The sequence below is a fragment of the Leptodactylus fuscus genome, chromosome 5 (genome assembly GCF_031893055.1).
Source record: "Leptodactylus fuscus isolate aLepFus1 chromosome 5, aLepFus1.hap2, whole genome shotgun sequence".
NCBI lineage: Eukaryota > Metazoa > Chordata > Amphibia > Anura > Leptodactylidae > Leptodactylus > Leptodactylus fuscus.
Genome location: NC_134269.1, coordinates 14,785,205 through 14,809,618, shown reverse-complemented (window position 1 = coordinate 14,809,618; position 24,414 = coordinate 14,785,205). Strand labels below are relative to the sequence as shown.

Below are 24,414 nucleotides of genomic sequence, written 5' to 3'. Positions count from 1 at the left end.
CTCAACTGCTGCCCCTGAGATTCCGACAATGCCTGAGGGGTCCGGAGACATGGAAACAACAGCCTCATCTGCAACTGAGGCATTCACTACCCCTGAAGGCTCTGGAGACACTGAACCCACTTCAACTGCCGCCCCGGAGATCCCGACAATGCCTGAGGGGTCCGGAGACATGGAAACAACACCTTCTTCTGTAACTGAGGCATTCACGACCCCTGAAGTCTCTGGAGACACTGAATCCACCTCACCTGCCGGCCCTGAGATACCGACTACACCTGAAGGGTCCGGAGACATGGAATCAACACCCTCACCTGTAACTGAAGCTTTTCCGACCCCTGAAGGCTCTGGAGACACTGAACCAACCTCAACTGCCGCTCCTGTGATCCCGACAACGCCTGAGGGGTCCGGAGACATTAAAACAACACCTTCAACTGTAACTGAGGCATTCACCACCCCTGAAGGCTCTGGAGACACTGAACCCACCTCAACTGCTGCCCCTGAGATTCCGACAATGCCTGAGGGGTCCGGAGACATGGAAACAACACCTTCTCCTGTAACTGAGGCATTCACGACCCCTGAAGGCTCTGGAGACACTGAATCCACCTCACCTGCCGGCCCTGAGATACCGACTACACCTGAAGGGTCCGGAGACATGGAATCAACACCCTCAGCTGTAACTGAAGCATTTACGACCCCTGAAGGCTCTGGAGACACTGAACCAACCTCAACTGCCGCCCCTGAGATCCTGACAACACCTGAGGGGTCCGGAGACATGGAAACAACAGCCTCACCTGTAACTGAGGCATTCACTACTCCTGAAGGATCTGAAGACACTCAACCCACCTCAACTGCTGCCCCTGAGATTCCGACAATGCCTGAGGGGTCCGGAGACATGGAAACAACAGCCTCATCTGCAACTGAGGCATTCACTACCCCTGAAGGCTCTGGAGACACTGAACCCACTTCAACTGCCGCCCCGGAGATCCCGACAATGCCTGAGGGGTCCGGAGACATGGAAACAACACCTTCTCCTGTAACTGAGGCATTCACGACCCCTGAAGGCTCTGGAGACACTGAATCCACCTCACCTGCCGGCCCTGAGGTCCCGACAACGCCTGAGGGGTCTGGAGACATGGAAACAACACTCTTACCTGTAACTGAGGCATTGACCACCCATGAAGGCTCTGGAGACACTGAACCAACCTCAACTGCCGCTCCTGTGATCCCGACAACGCCTGAGGGGTCCGGAGACATTAAAACAACACCTTCACCTGTAACTGAGGCATTCACCACCCCTGAAGGCTCTGGAGACACTGAACCCACCTCAACTGCTGCCCCTGAGATTCCGACAATGCCTGAGGGGTCCGGAGACATGGAAACAACAGCCTCATCTGCAACTGAGGCATTCACTACCCCTGAAGGCTCTGGAGACACTGAACCCACTTCAACTGCCGCCCCGGAGATCCCGACAATGCCTGAGGGGTCCGGAGACATGGAAACAACACCTTCTCCTGTAACTGAGGCAATCACGACCCCTGAAGTCTCTGGAGACACTGAATCCACCTCACCTGCCGGCCCTGAGATACCGACTACACCTGAAGGGTCCGGAGACATTGAATCAACACCCTCACCTGTAACTGAAGCTTTTACGACCCCTGAAGGCTCTGGAGACACTGAACCAACCTCAACTGCCGTCCCTGAGATCCTGACAACACCTGAGGGGTCTGGAGACATGGAAACAACACCCTCACCAGTAACTGAGGCATTAACCACCCCTGAAGGTTATGGAGACACTGAAACGCCCTCCACTGCTGCCCCTGAGGTCCCGACAACGCCTGAGGGGTCTGGAGACATGGAAACAACACTATTACCTGTAACTGAGGCAATCACAACCCCTGAAGGCTCTGGAGACACTGAACCAACCTCAACTGCCACCCCTGAGATCCCGACAACACCTGAGGGGTCCGGAGACCTTGAAACAACAACCTCACCAGTAACTGAGGCATTCACCACCCCTGAAGGTTCTGGAGACACTGAAACGCCCTCCACTGCCGCCCCTGAGGTCCCGACAATGCCTGAGGGGTCCGGAGACATGGAAACAACACTCTTACCTGTAACTGAGGCATTAACCACCCCTGAAGGCTCTGGAGACACTGAACCAACCTCAACTGCCGCTCCTGTGATCCCGACAACGCCTGAGGGGTCCGGAGACATTAAAACAACACCTTCACCTGTAACTGAGGCATTCACCACCCCTGAAGGCTCTGGAGACACTGAACCCACCTCAACTGCTGCCCCTGAGATTCCGACAATGCCTGAGGGGTCCGGAGACATGGAAACAACACCTTCTCCTGTAACTGAGGCATTCACGACCCCTGAAGGCTCTGGAGACACTCAATCCACCTCACCTGCCGGCCCTGAGATACCGACTACACCTGAAGGGTCCGGAGACATGGAATCAACACCCTCAGCTGTAACTGAAGCATTTACGACCCCTGAAGGCTCTGGAGACACTGAACCAACCTCAACTGCCACCCCTGAGATCCTGACAACACCTGAGGGGTCCGGAGACATGGAAACAACAGCCTCACCTGTAACTGAGGCATTCACTACTCCTGAAGGATCTGAAGACACTGAACCCACCTCAGCTGCCGTCCCTGAGATCCCGACAACGCCTGAGGGGTCCGGAGACATGGAAACAACACCCTCACCTGTAACTGAGGCATTCACCACCCCTGAAGACTCTGGAGTCACTGAAACCACCTCAACTGCTGGCCCTGAGATATGGACTACATCTGAAGGGTCCGGAGACATGGAAACAACACCCTCACCTGTAACTGAGGCATTCACCACCCCTGAAGGCTCTGGAGACACTGAACTCTTCTCAACTGCCGTTCCTGAGATCCTGACAACGCCTGAGGGGTCCGGAGATATGGAAACAACACTTTCACCTGTAACTGAGGCAATCACGACCCCTGAAGGCTATGGAGACACTGAAGCGACCTCAACTGCTGCCCCTGAGATCCCTACAATGCCTGAGGGGTCGGGAGACATGGAAACAACAGCCTCACTTGTAACTGAGGCACTCACCACCCCTGAAGGCTCTGGAGACACTGAACCCACCTCAACTGCCACCCCAGATATCCCGACAATGCCTGAGGGGTCCGGAGACATGGAAACAACACCCTCACCTGTAACTGAGGCATTCACGACCCCTGGAGGCTCTGGAGACACTGAACCCACATCAACTGCTGCCCCTGAGGTCCCGACAACGTCTGAGGGGTCTGGAGACATGGAAACAACACCCTCACCTGTAACTGAGGCATTCTCCACCCCTGAAGGCTCTGGAGACACTGAACCCACCTCAACTGCCGCCCCTGATATCCCCACAATGCCTGAGGGGTCGGGAGACATGGAAACAACACCTTCACCTGCAACTGAGGCATTCACCTTGCCTGAAGTCTCTGGAGACACTGAACCCACCTCAACTGCTGCCCCTGAGATTCCGACAGCGCCTGAGGGGTCTGGAGATATGGAAACAACAGCCTCACCTGTAACTGAGGTATTCACTACCCCTGAAGGCTCTGGAGACACTGAACCCACTTCAACTGCCGTCCCGGAGATCCCAACAACGCCTGAGGGTTCCATAGACATGGAAACAACACCCTCACCTGTAACTGAGGCACTCACCACCCCTGAAGGCTCTGGAGACACTGAACCCACCTCAACTGCTGCCCCTGAGGTCCCGACAATGTCTGAGGGGTCCGGAGACATGGAAACAACACCCTCACCTGTAACTGAGGTAATCACGACCCCTGAAGGCTCTGGAGACAGTGAACCCACCTCAACTGCCGCCCCTGAGATCCTGACAACGCCTGAGGGGTCCGGAGACATGGAAACAACACCCTCACCTGTAACTGAGGCAATCACGACCCCTGAAGGCTATGGAGACACTGAAGCGACCTCAACTGCCGCTCCTGAGATCCCGACAACGCCTGAGGGGTCCGGAGATATGGAAACAACACTTTCACCTGTAACTGAGGCAATCACGACCCCTGAAGGCTATGGAGACACTGAAGCAACCTCAACTGCTGCCCCTGAGATCCCTACAATGCCTGAGGGGTCGGGAGACATGGAAACAACACTCTTACCTGTAACTGAGGCATTATCCACCCCTGAAGGCTCTGGAGACACTGAACCCACCTCAACTGCCGCCCCTGAGATCCCGACAACGCCTGAGGGGTCTGGGGACATGGAAACAACTCCCTCAACTGTAACTGAGGCATTCACCACCCCTGAAGGCTCTGTAGATATTGAACCCACCTCAACTGCTGCCCCTGAGATCCTGACAACGCCTGAGGGGTCCGGAGACATGGAAACAACACCCTCACCTGTAACTGAGGCATTCACCACCCCTGAAGGCTCTGGAGACACTGAACCCACCTCAACTGCCACCCCTGAGATCCCGACAACACCTGAGGGGTCCGGAGGCATGGAAACAACACCCTCACCTGTAACTGAGGCATTCACCACCCCTGAAGACTCTGGAGTCACTGAACCCACCTCAACTGCTGCCCCTGAGATTCCAACAACGCCTGAGTGGTCCGGAGACATGGAAACAACACCCTCACCTGTAACTGAGGCATTCACCACCCCTGAAGGCACTGGAGACACTGAACCCCCCTCAACTGCCGCCCCTGAGATTCCGACAATGCCTGAGGGGTCCGGAGACATGGAAACAACACCTTCACCTGTAACTGAGGCATTCACGACCCCTGGAGGCTCTGGAGACACTGAACCCACATCAACTGCTGCCCCTGAGGTCCCGACAACGTCTGAGGGGTCTGGAGACATGGAAACAACACCCTCACCTGTAACTGAGGCATTCTCCACCCCTGAAGGCTCTGGAGACACTGAACCCACCTCAACTGCCGCCCCTGATATCCCCACAATGCCTGAGGGGTCGGGAGACATGGAAACAACACCTTCACCTGCAACTGAGGCATTCACCTTGCCTGAAGTCTCTGGAGACACTGAACCCACCTCAACTGCTGCCCCTGAGATTCCGACAGCGCCTGAGGGGTCTGGAGATATGGAAACAACAGCCTCACCTGTAACTGAGGTATTCACTACCCCTGAAGGCTCTGGAGACACTGAACCCACTTCAACTGCCGTCCCGGAGATCCCAACAACGCCTGAGGGTTCCATAGACATGGAAACAACACCCTCACCTGTAACTGAGGCACTCACCACCCCTGAAGGCTCTGGAGACACTGAACCCACCTCAACTGCTGCCCCTGAGGTCCCGACAATGTCTGAGGGGTCCGGAGACATGGAAACAACACCCTCACCTGTAACTGAGGTAATCACGACCCCTGAAGGCTCTGGAGACAGTGAACCCACCTCAACTGCCGCCCCTGAGATCCTGACAACGCCTGAGGGGTCCGGAGACATGGAAACAACACCCTCACCTGTAACTGAGGCAATCACGACCCCTGAAGGCTATGGAGACACTGAAGCGACCTCAACTGCCGCTCCTGAGATCCCGACAACGCCTGAGGGGTCCGGAGATATGGAAACAACACTTTCACCTGTAACTGAGGCAATCACGACCCCTGAAGGCTATGGAGACACTGAAGCAACCTCAACTGCTGCCCCTGAGATCCCTACAATGCCTGAGGGGTCGGGAGACATGGAAACAACACTCTTACCTGTAACTGAGGCATTATCCACCCCTGAAGGCTCTGGAGACACTGAACCCACCTCAACTGCCGCCCCTGAGATCCCGACAACGCCTGAGGGGTCTGGGGACATGGAAACAACTCCCTCAACTGTAACTGAGGCATTCACCACCCCTGAAGGCTCTGTAGATATTGAACCCACCTCAACTGCTGCCCCTGAGATCCTGACAACGCCTGAGGGGTCCGGAGACATGGAAACAACACCCTCACCTGTAACTGAGGCATTCACCACCCCTGAAGGCTCTGGAGACACTGAACCCACCTCAACTGCCACCCCTGAGATCCCGACAACACCTGAGGGGTCCGGAGGCATGGAAACAACACCCTCACCTGTAACTGAGGCATTCACCACCCCTGAAGACTCTGGAGTCACTGAACCCACCTCAACTGCTGCCCCTGAGATTCCAACAACGCCTGAGTGGTCCGGAGACATGGAAACAACACCCTCACCTGTAACTGAGGCATTCACCACCCCTGAAGGCACTGGAGACACTGAACCCCCCTCAACTGCCGCCCCTGAGATTCCGACAATGCCTGAGGGGTCCGGAGACATGGAAACAACACCTTCACCTGTAACTGAGGCATTTACCACCTCTGACACTGAACCCACCTCAACTGCCACCCCTGAGATCCTGACAATGCCTGAGGGGTCCGGAGACACGGAAACAACACCATCACCTGTAACTGAGGCATTCACCACCCCTAAAGTGTCTGGAGGTACTGAATCAACACCACCTGTGATAACCGAAACATCCCAAAAAGTTAGTGAAGTACAAACAACACAAGAAACTGCAGGAGTTAATGAAACTACAACCTTGGCCTTCACTGAGATAGGCACAACTCCAGAAGGTTCAGAAGTTAAACAAACCACAACTGTAACATATACAACAGGAATTAATTCAAAAACTTCTCAAGCAGTTACCGATTTCCATACCACAGATGAGTTTTTTACAAAACCTACGACGACTTCATATACAATTCCTCAATTTTCTACTACTAGATTGTATACTGAAGGGGTTTTTAGCACAGAAAAAACATCTCCAGCTTTGTTTACTAGTCGTGGTGTTTCTGGAGAAAGTTCTACCATCCATTTATCTTCTTCAGTAAATGGAACTCATTCAACCAAAATAACTACAAATGTAGTCTCAACTGAAGACTTAACAACACCATCTGTCACAACAGTTAAAATATCTGAAGGCTCAACTCTAAGTTCCTCTGCAGAATTTTCTACTAATGTGAACACTATTGAATCTCAATCTTCAACTATTACTATGATACCAACAATTAAAACTACAGTGGGATATGGAGAACTTCACACAAGTGAGCCATTGATGACAACAGGAGGTTCTGGAGAAACGTCATCTGTGACAAAGTCACCTCTGGAGACTGAGAAAACAACATCAGCCTCATCGGCCTTCACATCAACTGATGTTTCTCTATCAACTGCACCATCAACTAAACCATTGCCAGTCACGGAGTTTATGTCTACAATGCCTATGAACTCAACAACTCTACTAACAACAGGAACTCTATCTTCAAAACCCTCAACACCACTTACCACCATTTCCTCCTCTGGAGAGGCTTACAGCACAGGGAAAGCATCCACAGCTCTGTATACTACTGGTGTTCATGGAGAAAGTTCTACTATCCATTTATCTACTTCAGTAAATGCAAATACGACCACAAAAATAACTACAAATATTCACACAACTGGTGATTTATCAACACCATATGTCACAACACCTAGAACATCTGAAGGTTCAACTCTAAGTTCCACTAAAGAAACTTCTACTAAAGTGAACACTGTGGAATCTCAATCTTCAACCACTAAGGTGGTTACAACAATGAAAACAACAGTGGGAAATGGAGAACTTCAGTCAACGAAATCACCGATGACAACAGGAGGTTCTGGAGAAACCTCATCTGTGACAACATCATCTTTGAAAACTGAGAAACCAACATCCACCTCAATGACAACCAAAAAATCTACAACGTCTACAACGCCTCCCAAATCAACAACTCTAACTACAGAAACTCTGACTTCGACACATTCAACACCACCTACCACCAAATCTCCATCTACTGTGGTTCCTTCTACCAATCCTTCAACGACCAAGTTGACATCGACATCTACAACTACAACCACAACTACTACTACAACTACAACAACTACAGCAACTACAACTCCAGCAGGTGAGTAGAGTTTTTGATTTGACTTTTAGATTGAATCATGAAACATGTAATAATGTAATAAAAATCTAATGTTTATTGGTGATAGAATGATATGTTAAAGGGGTTGTCTTATCAAGAAATCCCTTTCCATCTGCCTTTTTAGTGCCCATGATGGGTTCCCAGTGTGACACCAAACCAGTATGAGGTCATGCTCATGGTCATGAGGTCACCAGTATGAGGTCATGCTCCATTGGTGATTTAGCACATAACCGTATGATCTATAAGAAGGACATTATGGATATTATGAAGTGGGTAATGAAAAGCCGCATGTTACAGAATAGGGGGAAGTATTAAGACTGACAATTCCTATACCTTGTAAACCGCTCCTCCTCTGACTTCTTCTGCATTTAGGAAGGTCTAGTTGGCCAGAACTGAAATCTATGCAAGCTGTATAATAAGGGAGGACCCTTTATATAATAAAGGAGGAGGCTGCATATAATAAGGGAGATCACTGTATATAATAAGGAAAGGACTCGGTTCAATACTATATAGCTCCGCCCATACAATAACGTGATCCAATCCTAGACGGGTCAAGGACCTTTGATGATGTCATCAAAGGTCCTTTAGTCTGGTACGAACATAAATTTGTTCCTACCAGTCGTGAAGCCATGTCATTTACCGGGATAAAAAGTAGCCTATGTGTTAATTGAGGTTACAATCTATCTATGGGCCAAATTTAATTCCAATCCGTTCAGCCGTTTTTTCGTGATTGAGGAACAAACCACCAAAACACACAAACTTTCACATGTATAATATTAAGTAGGACAGGCTAATAAGGGAGGATGATAATGTGGCAGAAAACGCGTCAGGAGCTCAAGCCCTTGTGGTTTTCTTATGGACTATGAAATATTCCTTGTGAATGGATTTACCCCCAAGGCCATATTGGCTTGGTCTTCTGCAGCATCATGGTTGCCCACTGGCCACTGCAGCATTTCTATGCACACACATATCTTTCCCTAAGTACATTATAAGGGTTAGTTCACACGTAAATAACATGTGGCTTCATGTCCCCGTGTGAACTAGCCCTTACGGTGTAATTCTCTCCTACAGTACAATGTCAGAATGGCGGCACGTACGATGGAATAAAGTGCATATGTCTTGATGAATTTTATGGACCATTGTGTGAATTCCCCTTATACAGAGGTAAATTCCTTATATTAGTTACTTAGCTTAGGTCACCTATAGACGGTACAGATGGAAGTTAGCAAAGATTAGCCTGACACATTACTAGTTACATATACAGTGGTAGCAAATTGTGCCTTGACTTTTTCAAAGACTCTTGTGTAAGTGCACTGGGGGCGGGGCCAGATTTGCTTACAGATATCAGTGATGCAGGCAAGAGACTAATATAATAAGGAAAGGCTCTGTATATAAAAAGGGAGGACTCTACAAGTAATAAGAAAGACTTCTGAATATAATAAGGGGGGACTCTATACAATAAAGGAGGCCACGGTGTATAATAAGGCAGGTCATTGTATATAATAAGGGGGGACTCTGTATGTAGTGACTTGTTTGTCATTTCACAGGACACTGCTATTAGTATACACTGCTCCATATAGTGACTGAGGTGGCAGTAATACAGGCGAAAACCATACAACAGTCCTTGTGGTTTTCTAATGGACCATGAAACATTCCTTGTTAATGGATTTACCCACAAGGCCATGTTGACCTGGTCCTCTGCAGCATCATGGCTGCCCATCAGCTACAACCAGTGGTGTAACTAGGAATGGCAGGGCCCCGTGGCAAACTTTTGACATGCCCCCTTTCCCCCCTGGCCGTCGCCTGCCGAAGACCTCGACCGCCCCCCCCCCCCCGCTTCCTGCGCTCTCTATTATTCCCCATAGTGGCCCCTACACACAATATTATGCTCCACTGTGGATACTATGAACAATCATTATACTCTGGGGTATATAGAGTATAATAATCAGAGACTGAAGGGGAGTACCAACATAAAAAACAATGTTACTTACCTATCTCCGCCTCCGCTGCACTCCTCGGTGGTGACCCCCGAGTATAATAATGAAATGATGTTTGCGGGGCCCGTGGCGTCACTTACCGATTCCTGCCAGGATCGGTAAGTAAATGAGGCCGTTACCGGCTGGAGTAACTGCAGCCGGTAAAGGCCTATTAAGAAAAGAAAAAAGAAACGCAGCGGTAGCGTCTGTCGCAGAGCCCCTAATGTCCCGGGCCACTAATACCTCGGTAGTTACGCCACAGGCTACAACCGTCTTACCGGCCTCCAACTGCTTCATCCTTAAGCTGGCCTCCCACATGTTCAGAATCAATCCATGTGGTGTGACCATGCCAAGACTTTTTCCCCAATGACCCATGTGGACAGTCCTCAGGCCTTCTATGGTATTGTACACACATATCTTTCCATGAGTACATTATAACAGTGTAATTCTCTTCTACAGTACAATGTCAGAATGGCGGCACGCACGATGGAATAAAATGCATATGTCTAGATGAATTTTATGGACCATTTTGTGAAAACATCTTAGACAGATTTGAGATGGGTAAGTGTCTTCTTTCTGCCACATATACACTGTATAAATATACATTCATTGCTTCAGTGTGCATCCCGTTCCCTACGCTAGTCTCAATAAATCTGCCCCAATATACAGGAGCAAAACCCAACAAACGGCACAGAGTATTTCAGCATGTGACATGGCTACATGTGATGGAACGTTCTTGCAATGACCAAATAATTTTCTGTACACAGGTACGAGCTTTTCAGCTACTGTAGAAGTGGAGCTCCGATTTGTTAACCTACAATTTACTGAGGAACTGGCCCAAAATGACACCACGGAATACAAAGAGTTTGAGAAAAATTTTAAGACGGAGGTGAGTCTTGGCCACCAAAAATTTGATGACTTCAAGGGGCACTGCCTAGGTCTGTGGGCCTGTCCTTACTGAAGGTTGGCTTCAGTGAATAGTTTGGGTGCTCTAAGATGGTGTTTTATGCTTTTGTGGGTGTTACCAGTCCAAATACTGTTGTAGTTATAAAAATCAACATATATGGTCAGTATCAACCGTGGAACAATAAGCCCGAGAAGAACCAGGTCGCTCAATGGGGTCCACTGGCCACCCAGTGATATCAAATAATATGATATGGGGTAATAGTTTTACTATCTTTCTTTCCTCCAATTACAGATGAATGAGGTCTATAAAGATGTCCCAGGCTACAAAGATGTGGAAATTCTGGAAATCAGGTAAATATTTCACATAGATCCAATTTACCATTGAAATGAACCTTCCACCACTTCTCCTGGAAGAGCTTCTTGTTACTTTTTAAGGATGGGATTGGTTTGCAGGGATAACCCCACAAAATATTACTGTCAAGGCAAAATCTACAGATGCAGTAGCCAGATAAGGTTCTTCTCCCCAATTTTTAATATTGTTTACCACAAAATAACCATTGTCATACAAAGGCCAACGTAAGCGACATAGTACCAATAGATTAGGAAGAATGAAGACACATGTCCATCAAGTAGGGTGGAACCGATCTTGAGATTTCAGGATCGATTTTGAAATCCGATTTCCGATCATTTTCCAGCCGATCCCGATCTCGATCATGAAATTTGCTCGATCGCCGATCGGGATACGATCTTTCCCGATCACTCAACCCTAGTCAATGCCTCTCTATGGGAAAAGTCAATCTTAGGGTTGAGCCGATCTTGAGATTTCGAAATCCGATTTTCGATAGTTTTCCAGCCCATCCCGATCGTGAAATTTGCTCGATCGCTGATCGGGATCAGATCTTTTCCGATCCCAATCGCTCAACCCTACCATCAAGACCTAGAACTCCAGAGCAAAGCAAAAAAAACTATGAGGCTGAAGACAATTTCCCCAAGCGGTCATCTCCAACAATCCCATAACCTGTAATATTTCAACTTTCACGAAAGGCGTACAGGTCCTTCTCGAACTTGCAGAATAAACCCACCATTGCAACATCAATGTTGGTCACCAAGTCTTTACATCTATTTTATGACCTTGATGGGCACATTGAGTAAAGTTATGAGGTTTGCAGAGATTGAGGTGGCGAGGTTCTTCGCAGGGTAGTAGCACCATATTCCCCTAGAAAACTATAGATCTAGAAGGGATGGATTTTAGGAGTCCATAAGTTGTTTCACTGCTGGGATAATAGGAATAACATGATATACCTTTCACCTACAGACCAGGAAGTGTAATAGTGGACCACAGTGTTATATTCGAAATACCATATGAGCCAGATGGCAACGAAACCGAACAGTATAAGAACGTTGTTGAAAATGTAAAAGAGGAGCTGAACAAGATTGTATGCAATGCCACGGGTAAGTCAAAGCATATAACATACAACACTAATTACAGGCAGACTCTACTGGAGTTCTTTCTACAATCATTCATTTCAATATGATATCGACTTGACGAAATGAGGATGATATCGGTCACTACCAGTTCCAAAAAACTCCTCTTTTTATTCCACACTATGTTTTATAGATAGGTTCCTAGGAGCCCTAAGAGCATTCTACACTATGTTTTATAGATAGGTTCCTAGGAGTCCTAAGACATAGGAGATGTTTCAATGTGGGGGGCAGTAAAGGGGGTGTTATATTGTGTGGGTTCCAGTAAAGTGGATGCTATGCTTTGTGTGGTCCACGAGGGCCCCAGTCAAAAGTTTGCTATGGGCTTGATCTTTGCTAGCTACACGCGTGTCCTCAGCTATATATTGTACAGGTTTTATCAGGAAATGATTGTAGACAGAACTCTCCTCTAAGGGGCTTTTAGATTTATGTACTAATATTGTGATTACAACCTCTCAAAAAGAATACCAGGAACCGGCTGAAAAGGATGTCATAGGTCAAAGGTTGTAGGTGGACAATTGTTAACAGTTTAATGGAATTTTTTTTATTATTATTATTATTATTATTATTATTATTCACAGGACTGAAGATGAACGATACATCTTGTATTTCTGAGGATTTTGTCACTAAAGAGAATGATAATATACAAACAAAAGAAGGTAAGTGAAATGTTTGTAGGGAGGAGACTTTTACCATAACCCTGGAAAGCCCCTTTAGGCCCCGTTCACACAGGGGGCGGAAGGGCGGATTTTGGCACCGAGAGTGACGCAGGGAGCCACGTCGGACCAAAATCCGCCTGCCACAACTGTCGCGGCTTTCGACAGTCGCGACTTCTCCCTCTGGAGTAGGCTCAAATGAATGGGCTGATTCTGGAGGTTGCTGCCGTGAGGCAGATGCCGGTGCTCAACGAGCCTCGGAATCCGCTTGAAGAAAGGGCAACTTGCTTCTTTTTTCCGCTAACGGCAACATGCCACTAGTGGAAAAAAGAAAGCTAACGGTCTCCATAGACCACCATTGTGAGGGGGTGGATTATAACGTGGATTCTGCACCATAATCCGCCCCCTCTGTGCCCATGTGAACGGGCCCTTAAAGTCTTCCATCCTGGTGGATTCAAGCCTCAATTATAAGGACAACTATTGATCTGAATGGCCGTCATGTAATACTACAATTCCCTGCTGCTGTGGCCTGTAGTGGAAATACCTGGCAAAATCAGCTGCTTACCAAAAATTCTTGGAGCTGGATGTATAGAGATACGCTGTTTGCCGTGGCACCAATATCCTGAAAGCAGAAACAACACCTTTAACTATGCTGTTTATAGTGAGTAAGGTCAAGAATAGAGATGAGCGAACACTAAAATGTTCGAGGTTCGAAATTCGATTCGAACAGCCGCTCAATGTTCGTGTGTTCGAACGGGTTTCGAACCCCATTATAGTCTATGGGGAACAGATACTCGTTAAGGGGGAAACCCAAATCCGTGTCTGGAGGGTCACCAAGTCCACTATGACACCCCAGGAAATGATGCCAACACCTCTGGAATGACACTGGGACAGCAGGGGAAGCATGTCTGGGGGCATCTAACACACCAAAGACCCTCTATTACCCCAACATCACAGCCTAACAACTACACACTTTACACACTCAATACCACCTCTCTGACAGTAGGAAAACACCTTGAAACATGTGTATTTGGCACTTGCAGTGAGGAGAGCTTGTCACCAGCAGTGAATTTGGCCCTTGTAGTAAGTTGAGGTTGGCACCAACATTTGTTTTGAAAATCAGGGTGGATTGAGCCTCTAACCAGCAGAGTTTGGGCAAATTCATGGTGGAGGGAGCCTCTAAACACCCCAGTTTGGGCAAATTCATGGTGGAGGGAGCCTCTAAAAACCCCAGTTTGGACCAATTCATGGTGGAGGGAGCCTCTAACCAGCCCAGTTTGGGCAAATTCATGGTGGAGGGAGCCTCTAAAAAACCCAGTTTGGACCAATTCATGGTGGAGGGAGCCTCTAACCAGCCCAGTTTGGGCAAATTCATGGTGGAGGGAGCCTCTAACCAGCCCAGTTTGGACCAATTAATGGTGGAGGGAGCCTCTAAACAGCCAAGTTTTGGGAAATTCATGGCGGAGGGAGCCTCTAACCAGCCCAGTTTGGACCAATTCATGGTGGAGGGAGCCTCTAAACAGCCAAGTTTGGACCAATTCATGGTGGAGGGAGCCTCTAAAAACCCCAGTTTGGACCAATTCATGGTGGAGGGAGCCTCTAACCAGCCCAGTTTGGGCAAATTCATGGTGGAGGGAGCCTCTAAACAGCCCAGTTTGGGCAAATTCATGGTGGAGGGAGCCTCTAACCAGCCCAGTTTGGACCAATTAATGGTGGAGGGAGCCGCTAAACAGCCCAGTTTGGGCAAATTCATGGTGGAGGGAGCCTCTAAACAGCCCAGTTTGGACCAATTCATGGTGGAGGGAGCCTCTAAAAAACCCAGTTTGGACCAATTCATGGTGGAGGGAGCCTCTAAACAGCCCAGTTTGGGCAAATTCATGGTGGAGGGAGCCTCTAACCAGCAGAGTTGTGGGAAAGCAGGGTGGAGGGAGCCTCTAACCAGCAGAGTTGGTGGAAATCAGGGTGGAGGGAGCCTCTAACCAGCAGAGTTGGGGGAAATCATGTTGGAGGGAGCCTAGTATTAGCAGAATTGTGCAACGCTTATGGTGGATGAGTATGAGGATGCGGAGGAATTGGAGAGGTTGAGTACAGACATGGAGTTTCATGTTGGGGTGCTTTACACAGGTGGGCACAAAAATGAAGGCTCTATCCAGTGGTGGTTCATTTTTATCAAAGTGAGCCGGTCGGCACTCTCAGCTGACAGACGGGTGCGCTTGTCAGTGATGATGCCACCGGCTGCACTGAACACCCTCTCAGATAGGACGCTGGCGGCAGGACAGGACAGCACCTCCAAGGCATATAGGGCAAGTTCAAGCCACAGGTCCAACTTCGACACCCAATATGTGTAGGGCGCAGAGGGGTCGGAGAGGACAGGGCTGTGGTCGGAAAGGTATTCCCGCAACATGCGCCTATACTTCTCACGCCTGGTGACACTAGGACCCTCCGTGGCGGCACTTTGGCGAGGGGGTGCCATCAAGGTGTCCCAGACCTTAGACAGTGTGCCCCTCGTTTGTGTGGACCGGTGAGAACTTGGTTGCCTACTGGAGGAACTGCCCTCCCTGCCGCCAACGTCACATGCTGGAAACATCTCCATCATATTCTGCACCAATTGCCTGTGGCAAGCATTGATGCGATTGGCCCTCCCCTCTACCGGAATAAAAGACGAGATGTTGTTTTTATACCGGGGGTCAAGGATAGCAAAGATCCAGTACTGGTTGTCCTCCATGATTTTGACAATACGCTTGTCGGTTGTAAAGCACCCCAACATGAACTCAGCCATGTCTGCCACAGTGTTAGTTGGCATGACTCCTCTGGCCCCACCGGAAAGTTCAATCTCCATTTCCTCCTCATCCTCCATGTCTACCCATCCGCGCTGCAACAATGGGACAATTCGAAGTTGCCCGGAAGCCTCCTGTATCACCATCACATCATCGGACAACTCTTCTTCCTCCTCCTCCTCCTCCTCCATTAAACGCAGTGAAGCGGACAGATGTGTGGACCTACTCTCCAGCTGTGACGGATCGGATGCTATCCCTAACTCCTCTGTGTGATCTGAGTTATCCCTGATGTCAATCAGGGATTCTCTCAGAACACACAAGAGCGGGATTGTAAGGCTCACCATCGCATCCTCAGAGCTCACCCTCCTTGTGGACTCCTCAAAGACCCGTAGGATGTCACAAAGGTCTCTCATCCATGGCCACTCATGGATGTGAAACTGAGGCAGCTGACTTTGTGGCACCCTAGGGTTTTGTAGCTGGTATTCCATCAAAGGTCTCTGCTGCTCAACCACTCTATTCAACATCTGAAACGTTGAGTTCCAGCGTGTGGGGACGTCGCACAAAAGCCGGTGTTGTGGCACATGCAGGCGTTGCTGGAGAGATTTTAAGCTAGCAGCGGCTACTGTCGACTTGCGAAAGTGGGCGCACATGCGCCGCACTTTCACCAGTAGCTCTGGAACATTGGGGTAGCTCTTTAGGAAACGTTGCACCACTAGGTTGAAGACGTGGGCCAGGCATGGAACATGTTGGAGTCCGGCAAGCTCCAGAGCTGCTACCAGGTTCCGGCCGTTATCACAAACGACCATGCCTGGGCCCAGGTGCAGCGGCTCAAACCATATTGCCGTCTCATCGAGGAGGGCATCCCTCACCTCGGAGGCAGTGTGCTGTCTGTCCCCCAAGCTGATCAGCTTCAGCACAGCCTGCTGACGTCTACCAACGCCAGTGCTGCAACGTTTCCAACTCGTAGCTGGGGTCAATCTAACAGCGGAGGAGGAGGCGGTGGCGGAGGAGGAGGCGGTGGCGGAGGAGGAGGCGGTAGAGGAGGAGGAGGAGGGGGGTGTTCTTCTCGTGTCCCTGCCAGGAATGTTAGGCGGGGAGACGAGGTACACCGGGCCAGTTTGGGAAGCAGTCCCAGCCTCAACTACATTCACCCAGTGTGCCGTCAGTGAAATGTAGCGTCCCTGTCCGCATGCACTTGTCCACGCGTCGGTGGTCAAGTGGACCTTTGTGCAAAGCGCGGAACTAAGGGCCAGCCTGATGTTGAGTGACACGTGCTGGTGCAAGGCGGGGACGGCACACCGGGAGAAGTAGTGACGGCTAGGGACGGCATAGCGAGGTGCCGCAGTTGCCATCAGGTCCAGGAAGGCGGGAGTTTCAACAAGCCGGAACGCCAACATCTCCTGGGCCAGCAGTTTAGCGATGTTGGCGTTCAAGGCTTGCGCGTGTGGGTGGTTAGCAGTGTATTTCTGCCGCCGCTCCAATGTCTGAGAGATGGTGGGTTGTTGTAAAGAAACGCCTGATGGTGCCTTTGATGGTGCAGGAGAAGGAGATAAGACAGGACCAGGGGAGGATGAGGTAGAAGTCAACAAAGTGGCGGAGGCAGATGAAGTGGTGTCCTGGCTCGTCCTCTGGAGTGCATCGCCAGCACAGTCAGCAGTGGCAGTGGCAGAGGCAGAGGCAGTGGCAGAGGCAGTGGCAGTGGCGTGAACAGCAGGCGGCCTTTGTCCTGCCGTTGCTGCCTGCCACTGATTCCAGTGCTTGGATTCCAAATGACGGCGCATTGAAGTGGTGGACAGGTTGCTCTTCTCAGAGCCCCTAATCAATTTCGAGAGGCAAATTGTGCAGACAACACTATATCTGTCCTCGGCGCATTCCTTGAAAAAACTCCACACCTTCGAGAAACGTGCCCTCGAGGTGGGAGTTTTTCGGGGCTGGGTACGAACTGGAACATCTTGGGAGATTCCGGGTGTGGCCTGGCTTCGCCTAAGCTGCTGACCTCTGCCTCTGCCTCTAGCTACCCTTTTTGGTGCTGCACCTGCCTCAACATCCACACTACTTTCCCCGCTTGACATCCCCCCTGTCCAGGTCGGGTCAGTGTCCTCATCATCCACCACTTCCTCTTCCAACTCCTGTCTCATCTCCTCCTCCCGCACAATGCGCCGGTCAACTGGATGCCCTGACGGCAACTGCGTCACATCATCGTCGATGAGGGTGGGTTGCTGGTCATCCACCACCAAATCGAACGGAGATGGAGGAGACTCTAGTGTTTGAGCATCTGGACACAGATGCTCCTCTGTTAGGTTCGTGGAATCGTGACGTGGAGAGGCAGGTTGAGGGACAATGAAAGGAGCGGAGAACAGCTCTGGGGAGCAGGGACAGTTTGGGTTATTGTTCTGTAAAGCTTCGGAATTTTGGGAGGAAGGAAGACAAGACTGTTGGGTAATAGGAGGAGAGGAGGCAGAGTCTGACTGGCTGCTGGACAATGTGCTGTAAGCGTTCTCTGACAGCCATTGCAAGACCTGTTCCTGGTTCTCGGGCCTGCTAAGGTTTGTACCCTGCAGTTTAGTTAATGTGGCAAGCAACCCTGGCACTGTGGAGTGGCGCAATGCTTGCTGCCCCACAGGAGTAGGCACGGGACGCCCTGTGGCTTCACTGCTACCTTGCTCCCCAGAACCATTCCCCCGACCTCGCCCACGGCCTCGTCCACGTCCCTTTCCGGGAGCCTTGCGCATTTTGAATTCCTAGTTAGAAATTGGCACTGTATACCAGTAGTAAAAATTGTGGGTGCACGTAACCCCAATATATTCTTTGAATTCCCAGTCAGAAACTGGCACTATATGGCAGTAGCAAGAAATGAGGGTATTTGTATTCCCAATATACTCTTTGAATTCCCAGTCAGACAATGGCACTGTATACCAGTAGTAAAAATTGTGGGTGCACGTAACCCCAATATATTCTTTGAATTCCCAGTCAGAAACTGGCACTATATGGCAGTAGCAAGAAATGAGGGTATTTGTATTCCCAATATATTCTTTGAATTCCCAGTCAGACAATGGCACTGTATACCAGTAGTAAAAATTGTGGGTGCACGTAACCCCAATATATTCTTTGAATTCCCAGTCAGACACTGGCACTATATGGCAGTAGCAAGAAATGAGGGTATTTGTATTCCCAATATATTCTTTGAATTCCCAGTCAGACAATGGCACTGTATACCAGTAGTAAAAATTGTGGGTGTATATAGCCCCAATTCTATTGCTAGGGGACTTGCAGGGTATTTCTGGGGTGAAGGTGGGGGGGCACACCGTTGGAACGGGTATCGGGGTATATATCGGGTATACGGGAATACACTGACAGTGTATTCCATTCAGGATCCTGGGAAAGCTGGGTTGCGGCGATTGAGCCCGTCAGTGCCACGTTACACTGACAAGCTTCTCCCTGGAATTTAGCTCTTATAAGAGCTGTTGGTTGTCTTCTCCTTCCTATCCTAGCCTGTCCCTGCCTACCCAGAATCTAAGCCCTAGCTAGCTGGACGGAAACCTCCGTCCTCGGTGAATTGCAAGCTCAGAATGACGCGAAGCTGGGCGGCGCTGTTCTTTTAAATTAGAGGTCACATGTTTTCGGCAGCCAATGGGTTTTGCCTACTTTTTTCAACGTCACCGGTGTCGTAGTTCCTGTCCCACCTACCCTGCGCTGTTATTGGAGCAAAAAAGGCGCCAGGGAAGGTGGGAGGGGAATCGAGTAATGGCGCACTTTACCACGCGGTGTTCGATTCGATTCGAACATGCCGAACAGCCTAATATCCGATCGAACATGAGTTCGATAGAACACTGTTCGCTCATCTCTAGTCAAGAACTTTGAGGGACACCAAATCTAGGTGATCTGGAAGTTAGGTTACCCAGCAAATACTAAGGCACATGATTAGAGATGAGTGCACAGTGAAATATTCAAGATTCGATATTCGTTTTGAGTAGAGCCTCAATATTCGACTACTCAATCGAATATTGAATCCCATTATAGTCTATGAAAAAATGCTCGTTTCAGGGGAGACCACTATTCGACTAAAGGAGAGTCACCAAGTTCACAAATAGCAGGAGGAGAGTGTTTAGGAGGAGCGCTGTGCAGTTAAAGCACACGGAACCCATTATAGTCTATGTAGTCTGTGCGCTTTAACTGCACAGAGCTTGCAGTTGCGCTGATAAAAAGTAAGCTCCCTCGTAACAGCAAGCTGCCAGCACTCCTGACTAGCAAGGACGAGCCTGCAGCAGAACCAGCATTGATTTGCCGCAGGCTCGTCCTTGCTAGTCGGGAGTGCTGGCAGCTTGCTGTTACGAGGGAGCTTACTTTTTCTCATAGGAATGAATAGACCAGCGTTGATTGGCCAGTGTACAGCATTTGGCCAATCAACGCTGGATCTGCCGGAGGCTTGTCTGTGAGGAGGTGGAGTCTAAGATTGGACCACAGCAGTCTCCATTGTCGTCCGAATTTAGACTCCTCCTCCTCACAGACAAGCCTCCGGCAGAACCAGCGTTGGTTGGCCGAATGCTGTACACTGGCCAATCAACGCTGGTCAATTCATTCCTGTGAGAAAGAGAGTCAGATCCCTCATAACAGCAAGATGCCAGCTCGCCAAGCTAGCAAAGACGAGCCTGCGGAAAATCAACGCTGGTTCTGCAGCAGGCTCGTCCTTGCTAGTCAGGAGAGCTGGCAGCTTGCTGCTATGAGGGAGCTGACACATGATATATGATGTGGCACGTGGCACATGGGACTGGAGTCTCTATTTCTAAAATGTTTCATTAAATCTACAGATATATGCAAAAGCAATGTCCCAGAAGGTTTTCGGGAATTCTACGATCCAGTGGTTACGAGTGATGGACTGGTTTGCATATCTCACTGCGAGACAAGTTTTCCAAGTTGCAATGATGGAAGTTGTCAACTCCAGAACAAAACAGGCCCACGTTGCCTGTAAGTATCTTCTTGAAGGGATTGTTTCATTTCCCTTAGCTTCTATATTAGTACCCGACCACCTGACTCTGACTATGGTCTGTAGCTTGTGCTCCCTTTTTGCCATCTGGATACCAAATTTTATAGCTTCTGTTGGTTAATGATCTCAACTTTCCCTCTAGATGCCCGAGAACTGATCTCTACATCTACACGTCCTCTCACTGTAGCGGGAAGATACTAAAGTCTGGAGTCTACGGTGGGGTCGGAGCTGCCATCGCAATCCTGTTGATTATAATTTGCGTTGCACTCGCCCTTATCTTTTGGAAGACAAATGACAAAAGTTGGTTAGTATGACACTGTGAAAAATACTATAAAATACTATATATTCAGTGAGTGAACAGTCAACTATATGGCAAAAATATGTTTCCTTTTAATATGTCAAGAATTGGTTACCAGTGGGATCCTGTTGGGTCGGGGTTTTCACATGACTACATGGTTCAAACCTGAGTAATGGATTACTGAAACCTTCATCCAGGTTTTATCCAGTTTCCCATTGACTCCATTAAAGTATGGTTCTTGTGAAATGCAGGTTAAGATTCAACTGGAAGGCACAATATACCTAAAATACCCTACACTGTACCCAAAAGTGATCCTGAGTGGTTGGATCAAGCAGGACTCTTACAGTGTTGTCAAGGAGTCCGGTCACATTTACCCTATTTTGAAAACCTGCTTCAAATGATATAATCTTATAGTATATCACATAGATCAGCTCCTCCCTCTCTCTATACATACTGCTCATGGATAGGACTGTAGAAATCACCTGACAGGTCCTTGTGGAAAGGTCTTCTCCTTTGGGTGATCCTTTCTAGTTAGAAGAGTTCTATGAAAATAATTGGATTATAGAGTGTACTCCTGCTGGCTTTCTAGTCATCTGATGTAACCTGTGGGAATATCTGGTAGTATCTAATCTACCTTCAGGACCATCACAGGAAAAACGAAGCATTACACAGAGATCATTCAAATCTATGGGTTACCTGCAAGATCAAACAGGTCCTCCAGATCTAGAGATGCTTATTGTATCTACCATCTACTGCAGTCAAGATAGGAGGATCCTTGAGAACAGGAGATCCCACTCTATTAATGACAATGAGTTTTGTTAGATGGACAATGCCTTTAAAGGGAGTCAAGCACTCTCAACTTAGACTGTAAAGAAACTGGTTGGTGAACCTTGAGAATATTCGCGAAACAAAACTCGTAAGGTTCATCCATCTCAATTTATAAGAGCCATAAAAAAACCCACATTTGTTCAATTCCTTCGGTTGTGTCCTCATTTTAGGGATCCATATGCAACTGATGATCAAATATGGTGTGAGGAGGAAGAAGATGAATGGCACACTGAGCGTGGTATCACCAATCTGAGTAGTGGTCTATACGAAGGAGAAGAAGGTACGCTTATCTCATAATCTGAGTCTCTTCTTAACTCTATAAAGGGGAGGAGGGGGGTGTAAAGTCATGGGGTCCCTACCTATAGGAGATCCCATATCTTCTAAAAGTCTCTGATTTGATAATAACCTGTAGGTTACATTTCAGATGTTTCGATAGTAGCCACAACCATTCTTTGCTACGGGCAATCACTTCAGACCACAGATAGTTCAGTGAAGCAAAGTGTGATCACAGCCCAGCACTGATATGTCCAAAAATATATATATATAAAGCTTATTATCTTACTTTTCTGATGCAATGAGACCCAAGAAGTATCCTGGAGATGCACGGAGAACCTTCCGGAGGGTAAGGAGAGAATGGCAATAGATGAATATCCAGCACTCCGTGACTTCTTGTATATAAAAAATTTTTTTTATTTTTTTATATACAAGAAGTCACGGAGTGCTGGATATTCATCTATTGCCACAGATAGTTCAGCATGGTTTTTGTTACGTAGGCTTGAGCGTTTTGGGATTTATTTTTTTTTGCCAACATTTTAGGTTTCCTTTACACATTCGGAAGATATATACACAAACCTTAAGATGGAGATATATTGACGATCTTCTTTTTAATTTCTCATTCTCTTCTGCAGATTCCTCCAGGAGCAGCTTTTCCTCCAACAAGGAGAAGTTTAGGCCAAATTTGGAAACCGTAGATACCACAATAGAGGTAAATTCATTGGGTTGTGTCTTTACGCTACCTTATCTTCATCAAGTAGTCTGGTAGTCTTCTCAACTGCTTTATCTTAAAGGCTATTTTAGAGAGAGGTCAATATGCGGTCTATGGAGAAATCCAGCAGTAGTTGGTAGACATAGAAACGAATGGTCATCCATGTAATGCATGGACACACTGGAGGCCTCTTAGTCATTCTTTCGCACGTTGGTGCACTTGATCTCAAACTACACCATCATGATCCATGAACAGTTTTGGACTTTTGGTATGACAGCCATTTTCTGGTGTGAGCTATACTGGGTACAGTAACTGAGATATGCCATGGTGTGACAAAAATTTGCCAAGTTGAGTCACAATTTTTGCCATTTTCTTGGCACATCTTGTATAGTATATGTGGACCGCTGGGTCCCGGCCTTACAAAGCATTCATAGGCATATAAAAAGTACTCTCGTCTTGAGATGACCCAATTATTTATTATTTTAGGATCTAAACATTTCAATTTTTACATAAATTCTTTAGAGATGTTCTTTCTTTTTCTGTTTAGGTAAAAATTCAAAGGCCAGAAGTTTCTTTTGCCTAAAATAGTCCAAGATATCGTCATCTAGAGACCGACAACATTCTTTAATAATGGACTATGTTACATTGTAATAACCTCAAGCTCTGTCACGATGATAGACCCCAGTGGTCCACCAGAAGACAATACCACCCGGAGATGACTTTGGAGCCAATCACTTGTCATTAGGTCTATTTCTAAAGGGGGTTATTCACAATCTATTAGATCCTACGGCTGATCTGTTCTGTGTGTACAGTGGTAACAAACATCATGATGCTATTAAAAGTGGAAGTGTACATAACATTTATGGATATTATATACTGTATTATAAATATGGATTGAAGGGGGAACCTCAAAATCATCTCCATTAGCTTAATTAATAAGTCTGAAGACTTCACATAGAATGAGAGGGGACAACTCTACAACCAAAGTCCAAGACGTTGGGATCAGTGGATCAATTGTGTTGCCATAGATGTCCACAAGACACCATATGTCGGATGGCCATAGAGTCATACAGTATGGCGACGCCAATGAGCTGCTAAATTCTCAAACCAACTGTTACCCATTATATGACCAGTAGAGTCTCATTACGAAGGCTTGGCGGCCACCAGGATCAATGTAGGAAGAAGACAAACCATTAAAGGTTACCCATCTCCTTCATCTCTAGTCACTGACTCTTGGACCCATTGACTGATTTCATTCTTCTCTCATATTCCAAATCTCCATCCCCTCCTGAATAATCCCCCCTTTTATTTATATCGCATTATTATGATTTTTATTTATTTGATTTTATAATATTCTTTATATTAAAGAAAGGCACATGAACATGTGAGCTGTGCAATGATGTACCCCCTATTTATAATGCATCGGAATTGTTTGTATATATGGTACATTGGAGGGAGAATACAAAAAATAAAGATATCATTTATTAAAAAAATAACGTTTAAGTGCGGCCAGGAATTTTTATTTCCTGTTTAGTGCAGAATCATGGTTTTAGGTTAGACATACATATTCTAG

At 47.9% G+C, this 24,414-nt stretch overlaps 1 protein-coding gene across 1 annotated transcript; it reads left to right on the top strand.

The window, feature by feature from the left end:
* The first annotated feature begins 1,129 nt into the window (after positions 1 to 1,129).
* LOC142202607 (uncharacterized) lies at positions 1,130 to 24,293 on the top strand. Its single transcript, XM_075272808.1, has 12 exons — positions 1,130 to 7,931; positions 9,021 to 9,113; positions 10,385 to 10,486; positions 10,693 to 10,814; positions 11,124 to 11,182; positions 12,147 to 12,283; positions 12,895 to 12,972; positions 20,555 to 20,711; positions 20,873 to 21,034; positions 22,027 to 22,136; positions 22,765 to 22,841; positions 23,389 to 24,293. The coding sequence occupies exons 1-12, from the start codon at positions 1,130 to 1,132 to the stop codon at positions 23,422 to 23,424; spliced, it is 7,935 nt and encodes a 2,644-aa protein (XP_075128909.1). The 3' UTR covers positions 23,425 to 24,293.
* The last annotated feature ends 121 nt before the right edge of the window (positions 24,294 to 24,414 follow it).

What these genes read in the sequence shown, in the direction of transcription:
- LOC142202607 (XM_075272808.1), top strand. Translation starts at nt 1,130, where the DNA reads ATGGAAACAACACTCTTACCTGTAACTGAGGCATTGACCACCCATGAA. An exon ending in AGAAAAATTTTAAGACGGAG is followed by an intron (nt 10,815 to 11,123) that starts GTGAGTCTTGGC and finishes CTCCAATTACAG; the next exon opens with ATGAATGAGGTCTATAAAGA. An exon ending in GTGGAAATTCTGGAAATCAG is followed by an intron (nt 11,183 to 12,146) that starts GTAAATATTTCA and finishes TTTCACCTACAG; the next exon opens with ACCAGGAAGTGTAATAGTGG.